This window comes from Leucoraja erinacea, chromosome 5, assembly GCF_028641065.1.
Source record: "Leucoraja erinacea ecotype New England chromosome 5, Leri_hhj_1, whole genome shotgun sequence".
Lineage (NCBI taxonomy): Eukaryota > Metazoa > Chordata > Chondrichthyes > Rajiformes > Rajidae > Leucoraja > Leucoraja erinaceus.
The window spans coordinates 1,049,245-1,072,351 of NC_073381.1; the positions used below are offsets into that span (position 1 = coordinate 1,049,245).

Below are 23,107 nucleotides of genomic sequence, written 5' to 3' on the forward strand. Positions count from 1 at the left end.
GGGGAGTTATTATGGAAGGGATTTTGCCACCTATTGTGCTCTGTGCACTTTTATTTATGGATAAGACGGGATAGCACAAAAGCTGTACCGAATAGTGAAAGGCCAGGATAGAGTGGATGTAGAGAGGATGTATCCACTAGTGGGAGAGTCTGGGACCAGAGGCCACAGCCTCAGAATTAAAGGATCTACCTTTGGAATGGAGATGAGGAGGAATTTCTTTAGTCAGAGGGTGGTGGATTTGTGGAATTCATTGCCACAGAGGGCTGTGGAGGCCAAGTCATCGGGTATTTTTAAGGAGGAGATAGATTCTTGATTAGTGCGGGTGTCAGGGGTTATGGGGAGAAGGCAGGAGAATGGGGTTAGGAGGGAGAGAGAGATCAGCCGTGATTGAATGGCGGAGTAGACTTGATGGGCCGAATGGTCTACTTCTGAGCTATGACATGAACTTAAGCCTCAACTACCTTCTTTGGCAGATGGTTCCATTTACCCACCACCCTCCTGTGTGAAAAAGTTGTCCCTCGGGTTCCTATTAAATATTTCCCCTCGCAACATAAATCTATGGCCTCTGGCTCTTGGTTCCTTGAGTCTATCAAATCCACACCGACCATCGATCACCTGATAGCACTAATGTTACGTTCTCCCGCTTTCTCATCCACTCCCGACACACTAGCGGCAATTAGAAACATAGAAACATAGAACATAGTTGCAGGAGGAGGCCATTCGGCCCTTCGAGCCAGCACCACCATTCATTGTGATCATGGCTGATCGTCCCCAATCAGTAACCCGTGCCTGCCTTCTCCCCATATCCCTTGATTCCGCTAGTCCCTAGAGCTCTATCTAACTCTCTGAAGTTCATCCAGTGACTTGGCCTCCACTGCCCTCTGTAGCAGAGAATTTCACAAATTCACAACTCTCTGGGTGAAAAACGTTTTTTCTCGTCTCAGTTTTAAATGGCCTCCCCTTTATTCTTAGATTATGGCCCCCTGGTTCTGGACTCGCCCAACATTTGGAATTTTTTTCCTGCATCTAGCTTGCCCAGTCCTTTTATAATTTTACATGTTTCTATAAGATACCCACTCATTCTAAATTCTGGTGAATACAATTCCAGTCTTTCCATTCTTTCCGCATCCCGCCATCCCGGGGATTAACCTCGTGAACCTACCCTGCACTCCCTCAATAGCAAGGATGCCCTTCCTCAAATTAGGAGACCAAAACTGCACACAATTCTCCAGGTGTGGTCTCACTAGGGCCCTGTACAACTGCAGAAGGGTCAAGAACTTCAAAATTCCTGGGCGTGCATATTTCCGAAGATCTCTCCTGGTCCCAGCACACTGATGCAATTACAAAGAAAGCACATCAGCACCTCTACTTCCTGAGAAGATTACGGAGAGTCGGTTTGTCAAGGAGGACTCTCTCGAACTTCTACAGGTGCACAGTAGAGAGCATGCTGACCGGTTGCATCGTGGCTTGGGTTGCATCGTGGCTTGAGCGAGACCTGGGTGTCATGGTACACCACTTAAAAGAGGCACGTGCAGCAGGCGGAAAAGCGGCGAATGGCTTTCACAAAAGTTGTGAGGACTGGAGGTTCTACTGCAGTCATCAGGGTCTTGGTGAGACCACACCCCACCAGTTTTGGTCTCCAATCTATGGCAGTATTGCGGGAGTGTGCAGCCTCAAGACTGATTCCTGGGATGTCAGGACTGTCATCAAGGAAGACCCACTTGGTTCATATCTCTGGCCACACACTCAACTCCATCTTAAGGGGTTGAAGGTAAAGGAACCTTGCTCCTGATCGGGGGAAGTCCAGGACAAGGTTCAGGCTTAAGGATAGGGGGCTTCCTTTAAAACCGCCATGCGAAGAACTTTTTTCAACAGAAACTCTGGAACTCTCCTGAACGCAGACAGTAGCTATTATTATTATGCACTATATTTATTAGATGTGGATATATGGTTATGGAGGTCTGAGTTGGATGATCACCATGAACCTATTGAATCGGTTCTCCTGCACCTATTCTGTATAATGTTTACATGTCCTGTTGTGCTGCAGCATGCAAGAATTTCATTGTCCTATCTGGGACACATGACAATAACACTCTCTTGACTACTCAAATGAATTGCCACGGATGGCTGTAGAGACCAAGTCATTGGGTATTTTTAAGCTGAATTAAGATTGACTGTTCTTGATTAGTACGGGTGTCAGGGGTTACGGGGAGAAGGCAGGAGAATGGTGTTGAGATAGATCAGGCAGGATTGAATGGTGGAGTAGACTCGATGGGCCGAATGGCCTAATTCTGCTCCTAGAACTTAATGAAACAAATAAATAGCAATCGTGCTAAGACAAATGTGGCGCTCCCATGTCTTGTAGTCCAGACTCATTCAGCATAGAAACTGGCTATTTGTCCCAACATGGCATCGCACCCTCCCGTCTCCCAGCACTTCCGTTGAGGTTAGACATACAGCGCGGAAACAGGCCCTTCGCCCTTGCGCGCCGACCAGCGATCACCCCGCACACTAGCACCATCCTACACACACTGGGGACAATTTACAATTTTACTGAAGCCAATTAACCTACAAACCTGCACGTCTTTGGAGTGTGGGTGGAAGCCAGAACACCCGGAGAAAACCCACGCAGGTCACGGAGAGAACGTACAAACTCTGGCTTGTACACTCTGGAGGTTAGAAGGATGAGAGGGAATCTTATTGAGACATATAAGATTATTAAGGGTTTGGACACGCTAGAGGCAGGAAACATGTTCCCGATGTTGGGGGAAGTCCAGAACCAGGGGCCACACAGTTTAAGAATAAGGAGTAAGCCATTTAGAACGGAGACGAGGAAACACTTTTTCTCACAGAGAGTGGTGAATCTGTGGAATTCTCTGCCTCAGAGGGCGGTGGAGGCCGGTTCTCTGGATGTTTTCAACAGAGAGCTAGATAGGGCTCTTAAAAAATAGCGGAGTCAGGGGATACGGGGAGAAGGCAGGAACGGGGTACTGATTGGGGATGATCAGCCATGATCACATTGAATGGCGGTGCTGGCTCAAAGGGCCGAATGGCCTACTCCTGCACCTATTGTCTATTGTCTATTGTCTAACCCGTTGTCAGGATGGAACCCGGGTCTCTGGCGATGTGAGGCGCCACCGTGCCGCCCCACTTGGCCCTTAGTTCCCTCTGCCCAAGTGACTGAAGTACTCACCTTAAATGGGGTGAGTGACCCAGTGGCAGAATCCCCTCAGGAAGATCTTCTACTGACAGACACGAAGGCGGGGTAACACTGTAAATTGCCCCCCCCCCGTCTGACGGGTAGCGTCAAAGGCCAAAGGGTGATACATCGTGGAAACTGGCACTTGGTCCCAAATTGCCAAGTCCCCAGCTACAAAAGCTTTTCACTGTACCTCGGTGCATGTGACTATAACATCAAGGAGCTCGCAGTCTCGGGTAGGAGTGTGGATATCACACACACTGCCGCACTTGTGAGAAAGGCAAGGCAGCGCCTTTACCACCTCAGGCAGCTGAGGGAATTCACAGTCTCACTGAGGATACTTCAGTGCTTCTACTCTGGTGCTGTAGAAAGTATCCTGTCCGGCAACAGCTCAGCCCAGGACAGGAAGGCTCTGCAGAGAGTAGTGCGTTCGGCTGAACGCACCATGGGAACTACACTCCCCTTCCCGCCCCATGCAGGACCTATACACCAGGAGGGGCAGATCCAGAGCCAGCAAGATTATGGGGGACCCCTACCACCCCAGCAACGGACTGTTCCAGCTGCTACGGTCAGGCAAACGCCTCCGTTGTCACTCTGTGACAACAGAGAGGGTGAGACAGAGTTTCTTCCCACAGGCCATCAGGACTGTAAACTCTGATCTCACCGGGGTGTAATTACTGTTGTGTCTTTTTTTTAATGTAAATACTGGTTCTGTTCTGTTTTGCACAATCCTGCAGGCATTGCTACTTTCATTTCACTGCACATCTTGTACGTGTATGTGACAAAAAAAGTTGACTTGCCTTGACCGACGTCGGGAAGCTCCAAAACCGACCGGCGTTCGACATAGAACGCCCGGTGCAGGGGAGCTGGGATTCGCGGAGGGCCAAAACGCCCCCCCGGCTACGGGAGCCAAGATCACCCCGTCAACGGAAGGCTCGAGGCCCCCGAGAGCAAAGAAGGCAAGAGATTGAATTTTGTTTCACCTTCCATCACAGTGAGGAATGTGGAGGGGTCACTGTGGTGGATGTTTATGTTAAAATGTATTTTGTGTGTTCTTGTTGCTTTTTATTGGTGTGACTGAACGGCAAATCAAATTCCTCGTATGTTGCAAAACCATATAACCATATAACAATTACAGCACGGAAACAGGCCATCTCGGCCCTACAAGTCCGTGCCGAACAACTATTTTTCCCCTTAGTCCCACCTGCCTGCACTCATACCATAACCCTCCATTCCCTTCTCATCCATATGCCTATCCAATTTATTTTTAAATGATACCAATGAACCTGCCTCCACCACTTCCACTGGAAGCTCATTCCACACCGCTACGACAGATAGCACAATGGGCTAAGAGTTCGGCTGGCGACCGGAGGGTAGCCGGTTCAAATCCCGCTTGGAGTGCATACTGTCGTTGTGTCCTTGGGCAAGACACTTCACCCACCTTTGCCTGTAATGGAATGTTACGGCGGCAGGCGCGGGCACACCGCGACGCCCTGTGTCTCCCTTTCAAGGGAGATGCTAAAAATGCATTTCGTTGTCTCTGTACTGTACACTGACAATGACAATAAATTGAATCATTTCATTTTTTTTTTCATTTCATTTACCACTCTGAGTAAAGAAGTTCCCCCTCATGTTACCCCTAAACTTCTGTCCCTTAATTCTGAAGTCATGTCCTCTTGTTTGAATCTTCCCTATTCTCAAAGGGAAAAGCTTGTCCACATCAACTCTGTCTATCCCTCTCATCATTTTAAAGACCTCTATCAAGTCCCCCCCTTAACCTTCTGCGCTCCAGAGAATAAAGCCCTAACTTATTCAACCTTTCTCTGTAACTTAGTTGTTGAAACCCAGGCAACATTCTAGTAAATCTCCTCTGTACTCTCTATTTTGTTGACATCCTTCCTATAATTGGGCGACCAAAATTGTACACCATACTCCAGATTTGGTCTCACCAATGCCTTGTACAATTTTAACATTACATCCCAGCTTCTATACCCAAACATACTTGGCTAATAAAATATGATTATGATTATAAACCAAACTGATAAAAACACAGAGCTTCCCCAACCTATCATTGTACTAACACACAACACTAAAGTACCACTGGACCTCTGAACCATGTCCACTACTCCTCACCTGTTCCTTCTGATAGAGTAGCTGGTGCTCCCGACGGAGTATGTTCTCATAAAACATGGAATACGTCTCAAAATTACTGCGCTCCCTTGCGATTACGTCACTGGCCAGCTTCAGGAGGCAGTCACTCAAGTGATCTTTGCTGAAAGTAATCTGGCAAAGATATCAAAGCATTAGACAATATGTTGCTAGTAAGAGTGCTGTTATGATCTGTAGAACCAAAGAGGATAAATGTCTAAAATTTCCTGATTTTAAATTGTCTGACAATAATCTTAGTGTCTGTAAGGAGGTAAAATATCTAGGGCATTTTATCACAGAACAAATGACAGATGATGAGGATATTTATAGGCAACGACTGTATGTACAGGCGAATATTCTCTTGCGTAAATTTGATGCGTGTGCAGATGTGGTGAAGATGTCGCTATTTAGAGCATACTGCACGCCACTCTACACTGCACACCTGTGGTCGAACTATGGAAAGAGAAGTGTGCAGAGACTAAAGGTGGCATATAACGATGCCATGAGTACACTGCTAAGGAAACCTAGATGGTGTAGTGCCAGTAATATGTTTGTGGCTGCAGGAGTCAGTACTTTAGAAGCTATCCTAAGACATCCACATGTATAAATTCATTTGCAGGATAAATTACTCCATTATTGTGGCCTTGTCAAACATAAGGGTTAGCACTACACGCTACGAATCCCAGCTGTGGAGACACTGGTATCGGCAGTGCTTGAAATTAGCGGTTGCCCGGGTGCCATTGACCTCTCAAAGTGCCGCCGGGCAACCTAAACGCCGACTCATTTTGCCCGGCTTGGAATCCAAATACTGGTTTATACCGATAGACACAAAAAAACTGGAGTAACTCCGCGGGTCGGGCAGCATCTCTGGAGAATAGGAACGTGACGTTTCGTGTCGGCGGCGGCGGCTGTATTCGTCTAGTATCTTTGATAGTGGGACAAAGATACTGGGTGCGTGGTGACGACGGGTCGAAGCGAATGATGGGCTCCGAATAGCGGCATCAGGGGTCGCGGAAGCGGCTTCACTGCCTCCTTCTCCCGCACCCCGCCCGGCAGAAGGAACCTCCCTCTCCCTCTCCCTCCCTCCTCCCAGCCTCGGCTTGCGAGAGGGGTTGTGAAAGCGCCGTTGATGGATTTGCAAGCAGTGGCGGCCATCGCCCTGATAATGGCCACTGCTTGCAAATCCGCCAACGGAGCTTTCACAACCCCTCCCGCACGCAGAGGTCAGGAGGAGGGAGAGAGGGAGAGGGGGAGGCGGAGGCCTCCTTCCGCCGTCTGAAGCAGCTGCACGACAGGTCCTATAGCTATAGGATCTTTGAGCTGTACCGCTCGGCCCCGCACCTTCCTGTCGGCTGGCAGGGGAGAGGAGGCGGTGACGTGGAGGCGGCGGCACTTTGGCGTTGGACAGGGACGGCCAAGGCAGCGGGGCGATGTTGTCCCAGGAGCGCTGACCTTCCTTCCTCCCCACCTCCTCTGCCCCTTCCACCCCCCCTCTCCTCTCTCCCTCTCTCTCTTGTACGCCCCCCTCCACCCCTCTTATCCTGGGACCCCTCCTCTCCATCCCGCACTAATCCCCATTCACTCCTCCTCTATTCAGTCCTCACTGACATCCCCTGTGCTCCCCTCCCCATCTACCTCCCCCCCCCAAATCTATTCATCACCCTACCCACCTCGCATTGATTCTCCTGCCACCCCCCACCTCCCCATCCCTTCATCCATCTATCCCCCCCACCCCGATTCACACACCCCCCGAACCCATTGTGCTTCATGGTCTTCAGAGCGAACATTGACCATGTTTGATAACGGAATGCAATCAAATGTGTTTTAATTCCCAATGTTATTATTTGTTTTGACACCTTTAAATATATTACCAAATGAACATTTGCTGCAGTTATGTCCTTTGGCCACCTCTTGTCAGTTAGTGTAATGTTTAACCTGTCAGATGGGTATAGTCAGTTTTAACAGCTATTATCATAAAATGCCTTTAGAAAATTCCTTGCAACCTGTATATTTTGTTGTGGATAAATTATGTGGGAAGCGAGAATGTTTCTGTACCAATAGCAATAACGACCCATGCTATGGCCATGTCATGATAATTTTCGGTCCTTCACAGAAAACATGCTTGCATCAATCTGTCGTGTGCATGGCTAAGCATATATGTTATCAAGGTCCAGGATTTATTGACACAGGTTGATCATACGCTGAATAATCCAACCACATTTTTGTTTGGAAGTGGAAAGGACTAATAGAAATTGTATTAATTGCAATGTGTAAAAAGAGTTGAGATATCGTATTATAATTTTGCTGCATGTCATTGTGGTGTATATCATGTCTTGATCGGTGAATATGTTTAGTTTGTGAGTTATTTGAAGCAGAAATAATATGTGAAAGTAGACAAAAGTGCTGGAGAAACTCAGCGGAGGCGGTAGCATCTATGGAGCAAAGGAAATAGGCAACGTTTTGGGCCAAAACCCTTCTTCAGTCTGATGGGTTTCAGCCTGAAACGTTGCCTATTTCCTTCGCTCCATAGATGCTGCTGCACCCGCTGAGTTTCTCCAGCACTTTTGACTACCTTCCATTTTCCAGCATCTGCAGTTCCTTCTTGAACATAATATGTGAATGTTTCATTGAGCATAATTCCGACTGGTAATTACGCACTTCGTCCAAGCACATTATCACACTTCATGCAAACCGTCTTAAATAACCACCTAAACTGTCATTTGGCAACCTAAAAAGCTGTCAAGGTTGCCCGGCTGGCAAAGGGAAAAACAGTTAGTTGAGGAAGACATAAATAATCTGCCGGAAATAACAGGGGACCTGGGGTCAAATGAGATGAACTGAGTGAAATCCAGGTTAGCCGGGAAGTGGTGTTAGGTAATTTGAATGGATTAAAGGCCGATAAATCCCCAGGGCCAGATAGGCTAGTGGATGTGTTATATCTGGACTTTCAGAAGGCTTTCGACAAGGTCCCACATAAGAGATTAGTATACAAACTTAAAGCACACGGTATTGGGGGTTCAGTATTGATGTGGATAGAGAACTGGCTGGCAAACAGGAAGCAAAGGGTAGGAGTAAACGGGTCCTTTTCACAATGGCAGGCAGTGACTAGTGGGGTACCGCAAGGCTCAGTGCTGGGACCCCAGCTATTTACGATATATATTAATGATTTGGACGAGGGAATTGAATGCAACATCTCCAAGTTTGTGGATGACACGAAGCTGGGGGGGCAGTGTTAGCTGTGTGGAGGATGCTAGGAGACTGCAGGGTGACTTGGATAGGCTGGGTGAGTGGGCAAATGCATGGCAGATGCAGTATAATGTGGATAAATGTGAGGTTATCCACTTTGGTGGCAAAAACAGGAAAGTAGACTATTATCTGAATATTGGCCGATTAGGAAAGGGGAAGATGCAACGAGACCTGGGTGTCATGGTACACCAGTCATTAAAAGTAGGCATGCAGGTGCAGCAGGCAGTGAAGAAGGCGAATAGCATGTTAGCATTCATAGCAAAAGGATTTGAGTATAGGAGCAGGGAGGTTCTACTGCAGTTGTACAGGGTCTTGGCGAGACCACACCTGGAGTATTGCGTACAGTTTTGGTCTCCTAATCTGAGGAAAGACATTCTTGCCATAGAGGGAGTACAGAGAAGGTTCACCAGACTGATTCCTGGGATGTCAGGACTTTCATATGAAGAAAGACTGGATAGACTCGGTTTGTACTCGCTAGAATTTAGAAGATTGAGGGGGGATCTTATAGAAACTTACAAAATTCTTAAGGGGTTGGACAGGCTAGATGCAGGAAGATTGTTCCCGATGTTGGGGAAGTCCAGAACAAGGGGTCACAGTTTAAGGATAAGGGGGAAATCTTTTAGGACCGAGATGAGGGAAAATTTTTCACACAGAGAGTGGTGAATCTCTGGAACTCTCTGCCACAGAGGGTAGTTGAGGCCAGTTCATTGGCTATATTTAAGAGGGAGTTAGATGTGGCCCTTGTGGCTAAAGGGATCAGGGGGTATGGAGAGAAGGCAGGTACGGGATACTGAGTTGGATGATCAGCCATGATCATATTGAATGGTGGTGCAGGCTCGAAGGGCCGAATGGCCTACTCCTGCACCTATTGTTTATGTTTCTATGTTTCTATGAGAGCCCTGTATCGGTGTCTCGTTGTAGGATATTGGTCATTCCTTTAATCTGTATTTTTCACTTATGTATTGTGGTTTTTAAAAATATATAATTTGTGGTGCTTTTAAAAGGGATATACTAATATTTTTATATGTACTTTATCATATTTAATATGCAATGCATTTTTTAATGTAATGTTGCCCCTTGTCTGGACCTCGAGTCTGTAATAAAATGTATTATTATTAATTAATAGACAATAGGTGCAGGAGTAGGCCATTCAGCCCTTCGAGCCAGCACCGCCATTCACTGTGATCATGGCTGATCATCCGCAATCAGTACCCCGTTCCTGCCTTCTCCCCATATCCCCTGACTCCGCTATCTTTAAGAGCGCTATCTAACTCTCTCTTGAAAGCATCCAGAGAACCGGCCTCCACCGCCCTCTGAGGCAGAGAATTCCACAGATTCACAACAAAAAGTGTTTCCTCGTCTCCGTTCTAAATGACCTACCCCCCTTATTCTTAAACTTTTGACCTCCAATTTCAGGTAGTCCCTGCTTTCTCCCTCCTTCCCCTCCCCTTCCCTGCTCCTCCTTAACCCACTGTCTCCACCTCTTTCTTTCTTCTTCCCGCCCCCCTCCCCCCCCTCACATCAGTCTGAAGAAAGGTCTCGACCCGAAACATCGCCTATTCCTTCGCTCCATAGACGCTGCCTCACCCGCTGAGTTTCTCCAGCATTTTTGTCTGACCTTCGTTGTTTATCTTGAGATTTTTTACCGTCTCGGAAGTTGAGTTTGTGTCTTACCTCATTCTCAGTCTCGCACGAATGTTGTTTCATCCTCTGAACAAATGCCTCCACGATCTGAGGCCTTGCAATGGGGAAGTTTTCTTCCATGACTGAGCGTTTCCAATCATCTGCAGGAGGGAGGAATTGTAAGTGCACTCTGCAGTTTTCACCCTTTTCAAAGCACCTCGATCAGGCCCGCCCGCAATCTCCAGTTCTACAGAGAAAATGACTCAAGTGTGTCCAACCTGATACCCAGTAACCCAGGCATCATTCTGGTAAACCTCCTCGCCACCCTCTCCAAAGCCTCCACATCCTTCCTGTAATGGGGTGACCAGAACTGCACGCAATACCCCAAATGCAGCCCAACCTTATCTATGTCTCTCATAAGTTTATACACTTCGATCAGGTCGGATATGGGCCAAATAATAGACAATAGACAATAGGTGCAAGAGTAGGCCATCGTGCCCTTCGAGCCAGCAACGCCATTCATCATCCACAATCAGTACCCCGTTCCTGCCTTCTCCCCATATCCCCCGACTCCGCAATCTTTAAGAGCTCTATCTAACTCTCTCTAGAAATAATCCAGAGAATTGGCCTCCACTGCCTTCTGAGGCAGAGAATTCCACCGATTCACAACTCTCTGGGTGACAAAGTGTTCCCTCAACTCCATTCTAAATGGCCTACCCTTTATAGCCCTGTCCCATGGTACGAGTTCATTCCAAGAGCCCTCCCGAGTTTGCCCTGATTCGAACTCGTAGATTTACGGTAATGGCCACTCGTCGGTACTCGGGGCTCTCGTGGACATTTTTCAACAAGTTGAAAAATCTTCACGAGTCTTCCCGTGCTTACCTGCCGTTAGCGGGTCTTCCCGAGTACCTGCCGTCAGCGTTACGAGCCGCTAAGGGACGTCCCCGAGCTCCAACGTACCCGCTACGTTCATTCTCCGTGCTTACCACGAGTTTGCACAAGGCGGCAGATAGCACAATGAAGGCGGCAGATAGCACAATGAAGGCGGCAGATAGCACAATGAAGGCGGCAGATAGCACAATGGGCTAAGAGTTCGGCTGGCGACCGGAAGGTAGCCGGTTCAAATCCCGCTTGGAGTGCATACTGTCGTTGTGTCCTTGGGCAAGACACTTCACCCACCTTTGCCTGTAATGGAATGTAATTACGGCGGCAGGCGCGGGCACACCGCGACGCCCTGTGTCTCCCTTTCAAGGGAGATGCTAAAAAAATGCATTTCGTTGTCTCTGTACTGTACACTGACAATGACAATAAATTGAATCATTTCATCATTTTTTTTTTTTTGATTTTTCTTGGAATGAACTCGTACCGTGGGACTGTTATTCTGGTTCTGGTATACACTGGAATATGTATACTGAACATGTTTCCTGCCTCTAGCGTGTCAAATCCCTTAATAATAATCTTATATGTTTCAATGGGATTCCCTCTCATCCTTCTAAACTCCAGAGTGTACAAGCCCAGCTGCTCCATTCTCTCAGCATATGACAGTCCCGCCATCCCGGGAATTAACCTTGTAATGCAGGCTGTACGGCCTGAATTACAGGGTATTAGCGACAGGGAAAGGATTGACACACTTGTGCCATTGTCTCTGGAGCACAGCTGGGGAGACCTAATCGAAGTGTATAAACTTATGAGAGACATAGATAAGGTAGACAGACGGAATCTTTTGCCGATGATGGAAAAATCAAATAGAGGGCTGAGGGAGCGCTGAGAAGGGGAGGAGGCAGCAAGGGCTACCAGAAATTGGAGAAGTCAATGTTTATGCCGCTAGGGTGCAGACTGCCCAAGCGGAATATGAGGTGCTGCTCCTCCAATTTCCGGTGGTGGTCACTCTGGCCATGGGGGAGGCCCAGGACAGAGAGGTCGGATTCGGAATGGGCGAGGGAGTTGAAGTGCTGAGCGGTATAAACATGGTGCCCAGAACTGAACACAATATTCTAAATGTGGCTTGACCAACGTCTTATACAACTGCAGCATGACCTCCCAACTTCTATACTCAATACCCTGACTGATGAAGGCCAATGTGCCAACTTATTTACATGTGATGCCACTTTCAATGAACTATGTGTCTGCACTCCTAGATCCCTTTCCAGATTGACGACACAACGTCGTAAGGAATAGTAGAATGAGGCCATTCGGCCCATCAAGTCTACTCCGCCATTCAATCATGGCTGATCTATCTCTCCCTCCCAATCCCATTCTCCTGCCTTCTCCCCATAACCTATGACACCTGTACTGATCAAGAATCCTCCTTACAACATGGTGCCCAGTAATGAACATCTTACGTTAAATTCTATACTTTTTTTTTTTACCATGTTTTTTTTTTAAATCAATAAATGTAGTCAATTATTAAAATTAATAATTACATCAATAAAACAAAACAGAATCCACCACCATAATACAAGACAAACAAATATACTAAATATAACTACTATTCACCGATGTTACAATATATGTGAGGTTATCCACTTTGGTAGTAAAAACAGGAAGGCAGGTTATTATCCAAATGGCGTCAAGTTGGGAAAAGGGGAAGTACAATGGGATCTGGGGGTCCTTGTTCATCAGTCTATGAAAGTAAGCATGCAGGTACAGCAGGCAGTGAAGAAAACGAATGGCATGTTGGCCTTCATAACAAGAGGAGTTGAGTATAGGAGCAAAGAGGTCCTTCTGCAGTTGTACAGGGCCCTAGTGAGACCACACCTGGAGCATTGTGTGCTGTTTTGGTCCCCTAATTTGAGGAAGGACATTCTTGCTATTGAGGGAGTGCAGCGTAGGTTCACAAGGTTACTTCCCGGGATGGCGGGACTGTCATATGCTGAGAGAATGGAGCAGCTGGGCTTGTATACTCTGGAGTTTAGAAGGATGAGAGGGTATCTTATTGAAACATATAAGATTATTAAGGGTTTGGACACGCTGGAGGCAGGAAACATGTTCCCGATGTTGGGGGAGTCCAGAACCAGGGGCCCCAGTTTAAGAATAAGGGGTAAGCCATTTAGAACGGAGACGAGGAAACACTTTTTCACCCAGAGAGTTGTGAGTGTGTGGAATTCTCTGCCTCAGAGGGTGGTGGAGGCCGGTTCTCTGGGTACTTTCAAGAGAGAGCTAGATAGGGCTCTTAAAAATAGCGGAGTCATAGAAACATAGAATATAGTTGCAGGAGGAGGCCATTCGGCCCTTCGAGCCAGCATCGCCATTCATTGTGATCATGGCTGATCGTCCCCTATCAATAACCCATGCCTGCCTTCTCCCCATATCCCTCGACTCCACTAGCCCCTAGAGCTCTATCTAACTCTCTCTTAAAACCATCCAGTGACTTGGCCTCCACTGCCCTCCTCAGCCATGATCACATTGAATGGCGGCGCTGGCTTGAAGGGCCGAATGGCCTGCTCCTGCACCTATTGTCTATTGTCTATTGTCGAGGAACGCACTCAACCCCCCCGCGGTGCCCAGCAGTCCCGGAAATCCCCCAGGGTGCCCGTGGAACAGCGTGTAGCCCCTCTGTAAATCCGTTACCTGTTGGCAGCGATGCCTCTCCTCGGGCTCTCTCCGACATGACAAGGGTCAACTCCCTCGCTATCTTTCTCTGAAGTTCCCGGATCATGTAACATTCCATACTCTCCAGGAGTTTTTGCAGCTGTAACAAGCGATGAAGACATTTATTTCAGCGGGCGAGGCCGCATCTATGGAGCGAGGGAATAGGCGACGTTTCGGGTCGAGACCCAAGGGTCTCGACCCGAAACGTCGCCTATTCCCTCGCTCCATAGATGCTGCCTCGCCCGCTGAGTTTCTCCAGCATTTTTGTCTGAAGCAAGACATCTATTTATTCGCCTGCATCTCCTCCAACCTCATCTACTGCATCCGCTGCTCTAGGTGTCGGCTGCTCTACATCGGTGAGACCAAGCGTAGGCTTGGCGATCGCTTCGCCCAACACCTCCGCTCAGTTCGCAATAACCAACCTGATCTCCCGGTGGCTCAGCACTTCAACTCCCCCTCCCATTCCCAATCCGACCTTTCTGTCCTGGGCCTCCTCCATGGCCAGAGTGAGTCCCACCGTAAATTGGAGGAGCAGCACCTCGTATTTCGCTTGGGTAGTTTACACCCCAGCGGTACGAACATTGACTTCTCCAATTTCAGGTAGTCCCTGCTTTCTCCCTCCTTCCCCTCCCCTTCCCAGCTCTCCCACAGCCCACTGTCTCCGCCTCTTCCTTTCCTCTTCCCGCCCCACCCCTGCCTCCCGACATCAGTCTGAACAAGGGTCTCGACCCGAAACGTTGCCTATTCCCTCGCTCCATAGATGCTGCCTCACCCGCAGAGTTTCTCCAGCATTTTTGTCTATCTTTGATTTTTCCAGCATCTGCAGTTCTTTTTTGAACAACATTTATTTCAATCAGTTATGTTCATGATCTTATAGAAACTTACAAAATTCTTAAGGGGTTGGACAGGCTAGATGCAGGAAGATTGCTCCCGATGTTGGGGAAGTCCAGGACAAGGGGTCACAGCTTAAGGATAAGGGGGAAATCCTTTCAAACCGATGAGAAGAACTTTTTTCACACAGAGAGTGGTGAATCTGTGGAACTCTCTGCCACAGAGGGTAGTCGAGGCCAGTTCATTGGCTATATTTAAGAGGGTGTTAGATGTGGCCCTTGTGGCTGAGGGGATCAGCGGGTATGGAGAGAAGGCAGGTACAGGATACTGTTGGATGATCAGCCATGGTCATATTGAATGGCGGTGCAGGCTCGAAGGGCCGAATGGCCTACTCCTGCACCTAATTTCTATGTTTCTATGTTTCATAAGTTCATGTGATAGGAGCAGAATGAGGCCATTCGGCCCATTTCAAGAGGGAGTTAGATTTAGCTCTTAGGGCTAAAGGAATCAAGGGATATGGGGGGAAAGGCAGGAACGGGTTACTGATTTTAGATGATTAGCCATGATCATATTGAATGGCGGTGCAGGCTCGAAGGGCTGAATGGTCTACTCCTGCACCTATTGTCTATGTTTCTATCCAGTCCATCATTTAATCATGGCAGATCTATCTCTCACTCTTGTCCTCATTCTCCCGCCTTCTCTCCCGGACACTAGTACTAATCAAGAATCTGTCAAACTCCACCTTAAAAATATCCATTGACTTGGCCTCCACAGCCTTCTGTGGCAATGAATTCCACAGATTCACCACCCTCCGACTAAAGAAATTCCTCCTCATCTCCTTCCGAAAGGAACATCCTGAGGCTATGACCTCTGGTCCTAGACTCTCCCACTAGTGGCACCATCCTCTCCACATCCACTCTATCCAAGCCGTTCACCATTTGGTGAGTTTCAATGAGGTCCCCCCCCCCTCATCCTTCTAAACTCCAGCGAGTACAGGCCCAGTGCCGACAAATGCTCATCATATGTTAACCCACTCATTCCTGGGATCATTCTTGTAAACCTCCTCTGTACCCTCTACCGAGCCAGCACATCCTTCCTCAGAAATGAGGTCCAAAATTGTTCATAGTATTCCAAATGCGGCCTGACCAGTGTCTTTTGGTCTGACCAAACCCTCAGCATTACATCCCTGCTTTTACTCCTGTTTTGAGGCAGGCAGTATAACAATGAAATGGACAGGTACATGGATAGAAACATAGAAACATTGAAAATAGGTGCAGGAGGAGGCCATTTGGTCCTTCGAGCCAGCACCGCCATTCATTGTGATAGGACGCGGGCATGTGGGACCAGTGTAGATGGGGCACCTCGGTCAGCATGGGCAAGTTGAGCCGAAGGGCCTGTTTCCACGCTGTATCACTCTCTGACTCTGGGAATGGCACCCTGGCATGGAGCAGCCCCAGCTATGTCAGGCTGTGTGTGTGGGGACAGTGAGTAAGTGTGAGGAGGTGTCCCGACCCAAACGTGACCAGTCCGTCTGCTGGTCCTTCGCCCCCGACGCTCGCAACCCACCTGCCGACTCTTTGTCTCCATCTCTGACGTGCCTTTGGGTGGCAGCAGCGGCAGATCGTCCATCATCATTCTCTCGTACTCCTCCTCCAGACCTAGCCGACTGGCCACTGGCTTCAGGGCCGGGTACAGGATCTCCAGCCTGCAACGGACGATCAAGTCTTCAATTGCAGCGATCTTTTATCAGGGTCTTCAGTTGCCCTTAGTCTTTATCATCAACAAATACTCTGGTGCCCACTGGTAACAGTAGGCAACAGGTGCCGGAGTAGGCCATTCGGCCCTTCGAGCCAGCACCGCCATTCAATGTGATCATGGCTGATCAGCCCCAATCAGTACCCCGTTCCTGCCTTCTCCCCATATACCCTGACTCCGCTGTCCAAACCCTTAACAAGCTTCAATGTGTGGCCCCTGGTTCTTGACTCCCCCAACATCGGGAACATGTTTCCTGCCACTAGCGTGTCCAAACCCTTAACAATCTTATATGTTTCAATGAGATCCCCCCTCATCCTTCTAAACTCCAGAGTGTACAAGCCCAGCCATTCCATTCTCCCAGCATATGACAGTCCCACCATCCCGGGAATTAACCTTGTAAACCTACGCTGCACCCCCTCAATAGCAAGAATGTCCTTCCATGAAAGTTCCCGATGTTGCGGGAGTCCAGAACCAGGGGCCACAGTTTAAGAATAAAGGCTAAGCCAATTAGAACGGAGACGAGGAAACACTTTTTCTCACAGAGAGGTGTGAGTCTGTGGAATTCTCTGCCTCAGAGGGCGGTTCTCTGGATACTTTCAAGAGAGAGCTAGATAGGAGTCTTAAAGATAGCGGAGTCAGGGGATATGGGGAGAAGGCAGGAACGGGGTACTGATTGGGGATGATCAGCCATGATCACATTGAACAGTGGTGCTGGTTCGAAGGGCCGAATGGCCTACTCCTGCACCTATTGTCTATTGTCTATACCTACATTACAATCTGCAGACTTTAATCTCACCTGTATACTTTGCAGAACTGTTTGTAGAGGGCAGCAGAGTTGACTTGTTCCACGCCGAGCTTCAGCTTGCCCCACTCCTCCTTAAATACCTCCAGCTGTTTCCACACGATCAGAAAGGATTTCAGCACCTTGTACATCCATATGGGGTCAGCTGCTTTTGAAGGGGACGTGATTTTGTTGGCTGGCGTCTGCGTTCCATCCGTTTCTTCTTCAATGGCAGAGTCCTGGAGTAAATAACAGGGATTATAAGATCATAAGTGATAGGAGTAGAATTAGGCCTTCCGGCCCATCAAGTCTTCCCTGCCATTCAATCATGGCTGATCTATCTCGCCCTCTGAACCCCATTCTCCTGCCTTCTCCCCATAGACCTCTGACACCCGTACTAATCAAAAAATCTATCTATGCCTTAAAAATATCCATTGACATGGCCACCACAGCCTTCTGTGGCAAAGAATACCACAGTTTCACCACCCTCCGACTAAACATAGAACATAGAAACATAGAAATTAGGCGCAGGAGTAGGCCATTCGGCCCTTCGCGCCTGCACCGCCATTCAATATGATCATGGCTGATCATCCAACTCAGTATCCCGTACCTGCCTTCTCTCCATACCCTTGATCCCCTTAGCCACAAGGGCCACATCTAACTCCCTCTTAAATATAGCCAATGAAGTGGCCTCAACTACCCTCTGCAGCAGAGTGTTCCAGAGACTCACCACTCTCTGTGTGAAAAAAGATTTCCTCATCTCGGTTTTAAAGGATTTCCCCCGTTATCCTTAAGCTGTGACCCCTTGTCCTGGATTTCCCCAACATCGGGAACAATCTTCCTGCATCTAGCCTGTCCAACCCCTTAAGAATGTTGTAAGTTTCTATAAGATCCCCTCTCAATCTCCTAAATTGTAGAGAGTATAAACCAGTTATACAGGAGCAGGGAGGTTCTACTGCAGTTGTACAGGGTCTTGGTGAGACCACACCTGGAGTATTGCGTACAGTTTTGGTCTCCAAATCTGAGGAAGGACATTATTGCCATAGAGGGAGTGCAGAGAAGGTTCACCAGACTGATTCCTGGGATGTCAGGACTGTCTTATGAAGAAAGACTGGATAGACTTGGTTTATACTCTCTAGAATTTAGGAGATTGAGAGGGGATCTTATAGAAACTTACAAAATTCTTAAGGGGTTGGACAGGCTAGATGCAGGAAGATTGTTCCCGATGTTGGGGAAGTCCAGGACAAGGGGTCACAGCTTAAGGATAAGGGGGAAATCCTTTAAAACCGAGATGAGAAGAACTTTTTTCACACAGAGAGTGGTGAATCTCTGGAACTCTCTGCCGCAGAGGGTAGTTGAGGCCACAGTTCATTGGCTATATTTAAGAGGGAGTTAGATGTGGCCCTTGTGGCTAAAGGGAACACGGGGTATGGAGAGAAGGCAGGTACAGGATACTGAGTTGGATGATCAGCCATGATCATATTGAATGGCGGTGCAGGCTCGAAGGGCCGAATGGCCTACTCCTGCACCTAATTTCTATGTTTCTATGTTTCTACAGGCCCAAATGCTGGAGATGCTGCCCGTCCCGCTGAGTTACTCCAGCATTTTGCGTCTGTGTTGGATGATGTCGGATCCTAACTTTGTCATCCTGCTCGTTGTAACACAGCGTCTGTTGAGTGTTTTTACCTCCTCCGTTTTGGCTTCCAACATGTCCTCCGCGGCCCCGTCCTCCTCGGGAAACATAGGCGCCTGACTCACGCTCTGCACCACATCTTCCATCAGCAGAGACACCCCAGCAAGCTCACCATTAGCCACGATACGCTCACGGTCCTTCAGGCCGCTCAGACACATCTGGGTCGCAGAGAGAGGGGGGCAACACCAGCAGACAAGCCTTTAGTTTAGTTTAGAGATACAGCGTGGAAACAAGTCCTAGACCTCGCCGACCAGCAATCCCCGCCCACTAGCACTCTCCAACACACTAAGTAAGTAAGTTTGCCCAGAATAGGGGAATCGAGAACCAAAGGTTTGGGGGGGGGGGGGGGGAAAAGATTTGATAGGAATCTGAGGGGTAACGTTTTTCCACAGAGAGGGTGGTGGGTGTATGGAACGAGCGGCCAGAGGAGTTAGTTGAGGCTGGGACTATCACAACGGTTAAGAAACATTTAGACCAGGGGTCGGCAACCTTGTTCTGCATAGGGGCCAGGATCCATGTTTGTGATCCGATAGCGGGCCACATCTATTGTCACAGCTAATAAATGGAGGTAATAATAATACATGCTAACTAAATTAGTAATTAGTAATAATACATACTAATAATACACAAATAAGTAATAATACATACTAATAATACACAAATGAGTAATAATACATACTAATAATACACAAATTAGTAATAATACATACTAATAATACACAAATTAGTAATAATACATACTAATAATACATAAATAGTAATAATATACTAATAATACATAAATAGTAATAATACATACTAATAATACACAAATTAGTAATAATACATACTAATAATACATAAATAGTAATAATATACTAATAATACATAAATAGTAATAATACATACTAATAATACACAAATTAGTAATAATACATACTAATAATACATAAATAGTAATAATATACTAATAATACATAAATAGTAATAATATACTAATAATACATAAATAGTAATAATATACTAATAATACACAAATTAGTAATAATACATACTAATAATACACAAATTAGTAATAATACATACTAATAATACACAAATTAGTAATAATACATACTAATAATACATAAATAGTAGTAATATACTAATAATACATAAATTAGTAATAATACGTACTAATAATACACAAAATAGTAATAATACATACTAATAATACACAGATTAGTAATAATACACTAATAATACATTAATAGTAATAATTTACTAATAATACATAAATAAGTAATAAATCATACTAATAATACACAAATTAGTAATAATACGTACTAATAATATATACAGTACTAACTAGTGTGACACTTGCTGTCGTTTTTCGCATTTGTTTTCACGTGCTTTTTCAATTAGTTTTCTGCAGTTCCCAAGTCGCCTGCGAGTCCCCGGGACTGGCTTCAGTTCCCAGATCCCTCGAGTCCCCGGGACTGGCTGCAGTTCCCAGGTCTCGAAAACGAATTGAAAACAAAATCCGCCTGTGGACCGGATGATTTTGGGTCACGGGCCGGATTCGGCCCACGGGCCGCAGGTTGTCGGCCCCTGATTTAGACAGTTACGTGGATAGGACGGGTTTAGAGGGAAATGGGCCAAACGCAGGCAGGTGGGACTAGTGTAGATGGGACATGTTGGCGGGTGTGGGCTAGTTGGGATGAAGGGCCTGTTTCCACACTGTGTGTGACTACGACTCTACAATTGGAGAATGGGGGGGGTACAATGAACAATGGCGAGGTACAATGTATGAGCAGGAAACACCAACTAAGGTGCACTGTGTTGAAGAGGAGGTGAGCCCACCTGTACACTGTACTCCATGCTCTGCAGGTTACTGATCATTCCTGGTACAGGCCCTTCCCTCGCTAGGAATGATCGCCAGGGAAACAGCACGAGAGCCTGGAACAGAAAATACCTTGGGATCAAGAATAGAAGCAAACAACCGTAGACACAATAGCCAACAGGTACAGGAGGAGGCCATTCGGCGCTTCGGGCCAGCACCGCCATTCAATGTGATCATGGCTGATCATCCCCAATCAGTTACCCCGTTCCTACCTTCTCCCCATATCCCCTGACTCCGTTAGCCCTACCAGCTATATCTAGGGCTACAGATATATCATAAATTCACAAGTCGTAGCAGCAGAATTAGGCCATTCGGCCCATCAAGTCTATTCTGCCGTTCAATCATGGCTGATCCATGTCTTCCTCTCAACCCCATTCACCTGCCTTCTCTCCATAACCCCTGACACTTGTACTAATCAAGAATCTATCTATCTCTGCCTTACAAATATCCATTGACTTGGCCTCCACAGCCTTCTGTGGCATCGAATTCCACAGATTCACCACCCTCTGGCTAAAGAAATTCCTCCTCGCCGCCTTCCTAAATGAACATCCTTTAATTCTGAGGCTCCGGCCTCTAGTCCTAGACTCTCCCACTGGTGGGAACGTCCTCTCCACATCCACTCTATCCAGGCCTTTCACTATTCGGTTCAGCTTTTAATGCTATCCAGTCAAGTTAGGTAATGCCATAGAGTTCACCAGACTGATTCCTGGGATGTCAGGACTGTCTTATGAAGAAAGACTGGATAGACTTGGTTTATACTTTCTAGAATTTACGAGATTGAGAGGGAATCTTATAGAAACTTACAAAATTCTTAAGGGGTTGGACAGGCTAGATGCAGGAAGTTTGCTCCCGATGTTGGGGAAGTCCAGGACAAGGGGTCACAGCTTAAGGATAAGGGGGAAATCCTTTAAAACCGGGATGAGAAGAACTTTTTTCACACAGAGTGGTGAATCTCTGGAACTCTCTGCCACAGAGGGTAGTCGAGGCCAGTTCATTGGCTATATTTAAGAGGGAGTTAGATGTGGCCCTTGTGGCTAAGGGGGTCAGTGGGGGATGGAGAGAAGGCAGGTACGGGATACTGAGTTGGATGATCAGCCATGATCATATTGAATGGCGGTGCAGGCTCGAAGGGCCGAATGGCCTACTCCTGCACCTATTTTCTATGTTTCTATGTTTCTATTCATAAATAAAAGTCCACAGAACACAATCAGTGAGGATAGGTGGCAAAATCCCTTCAGTTATAACTCCCCACTCTGGTCCCAAAACAATGAGGGCAGGTACATGGATAGGATGGTTTAGAGGGGTATGGGGTATCGCAGGCAGGTGGGACTAGCTTATCGGCCTGTCCCACTTACCCAACCTTTTTCAGTGACATAGGTCTTTGCAGGTCGCCGAAATGTTCAACGTGAAATTTTTGACAGGTTGAAAATCCAGCGGTGACCAGAAAGACACTACGACTCTTTGGGCGACTGAGGAGACGACTCACGCCCATACAGGTGACACGCTGGCGACAAAGAGTCATACCTTGTTCTGGTCGCCGCTGGATTTTCAACCTGTCGAAAATTTTCGGCGACCTATGACAGGTGCTGGCAAGTTGCCGAAAAAGTTGCGTAAGTGGGACAGGCCCATTAGACTTTAAACTTTACTTTCAAGATAGAGTGTGCAAACAGGCCCTTCGGCCCAACGAGTCCGGACCAACCAGTGATCACCCCGTACACCAGCACTATCCTACACACTAGGGACAATTTCACGATATACAGAAGCCAATTAACCTACAAACCTGCACGTCTTTGGAGTGTGGGAGGAAACCGGAGCACCTGGAGAAAACCCACGCAGGCCACGGGGAGAAGGTACAAGCGCCGTACAGAAAGCACCCGTGGTCAGGATTGAGGGCATTTGAAGAATACAGTTGAACAGAGGGATCTGGGTATAACCGTGCATAGTTCCTTGAAGGTGGAATCTCATATAGATAGGGTGGTAAAGAAAGCTTTTGGTATGCTAGCCTTTATAAATCAGAGCATTGAGTATAGAAGCTGGGATGTAATGTTAAAATTGTACAAGGCATTGGTGAGACCAAATCTGGAGTATGGTGTACAATTTTGGTCGCCCAATTATAGGAAGGATGTCAACAAAATAGAGAGAGTACAGAGGAGATTTACTAGAATGTTGCCTGGGTTTCAACAACTAAGTTACAGAGAAAGGTTCAATAAGTTAGGTCTTTATTCTCTGGAGCGCAGAAGGTTAAGGGGGGGACTTGATAGAGCTCTTTAAATTGATGAGAGAGATAGACAGAGTTCATGTGGACAAGCTTTTCCATTTGAGAATAGAGAAGATTCAAACAAGAGGACATGACTTCAGAATTAAAGGACAGAAGTTTAG

At 47.1% G+C, this 23,107-nt stretch overlaps 1 protein-coding gene across 1 annotated transcript in view; it reads right to left on the reverse strand.

Moving 5' to 3' along the window:
• LOC129696854 (coiled-coil domain-containing protein 162-like) overlaps positions 1-23,107 on the reverse strand; it is a 77,028-nt gene that overhangs the window by 31,064 nt on the left and 22,857 nt on the right. The window contains exons 7-13 of the mRNA XM_055634927.1: positions 20,689-20,784; positions 18,861-19,025; positions 17,190-17,413; positions 16,205-16,343; positions 13,787-13,907; positions 10,268-10,377; positions 5,333-5,494 (exon numbers count right to left, since the gene is read on the reverse strand). Of these exons, the coding sequence (XP_055490902.1) occupies positions 5,333-5,494; positions 10,268-10,377; positions 13,787-13,907; positions 16,205-16,343; positions 17,190-17,413; positions 18,861-19,025; positions 20,689-20,784 (1,017 nt within the window). The remainder of the gene's footprint in view (positions 1-5,332; positions 5,495-10,267; positions 10,378-13,786; positions 13,908-16,204; positions 16,344-17,189; positions 17,414-18,860; positions 19,026-20,688; positions 20,785-23,107) is intronic.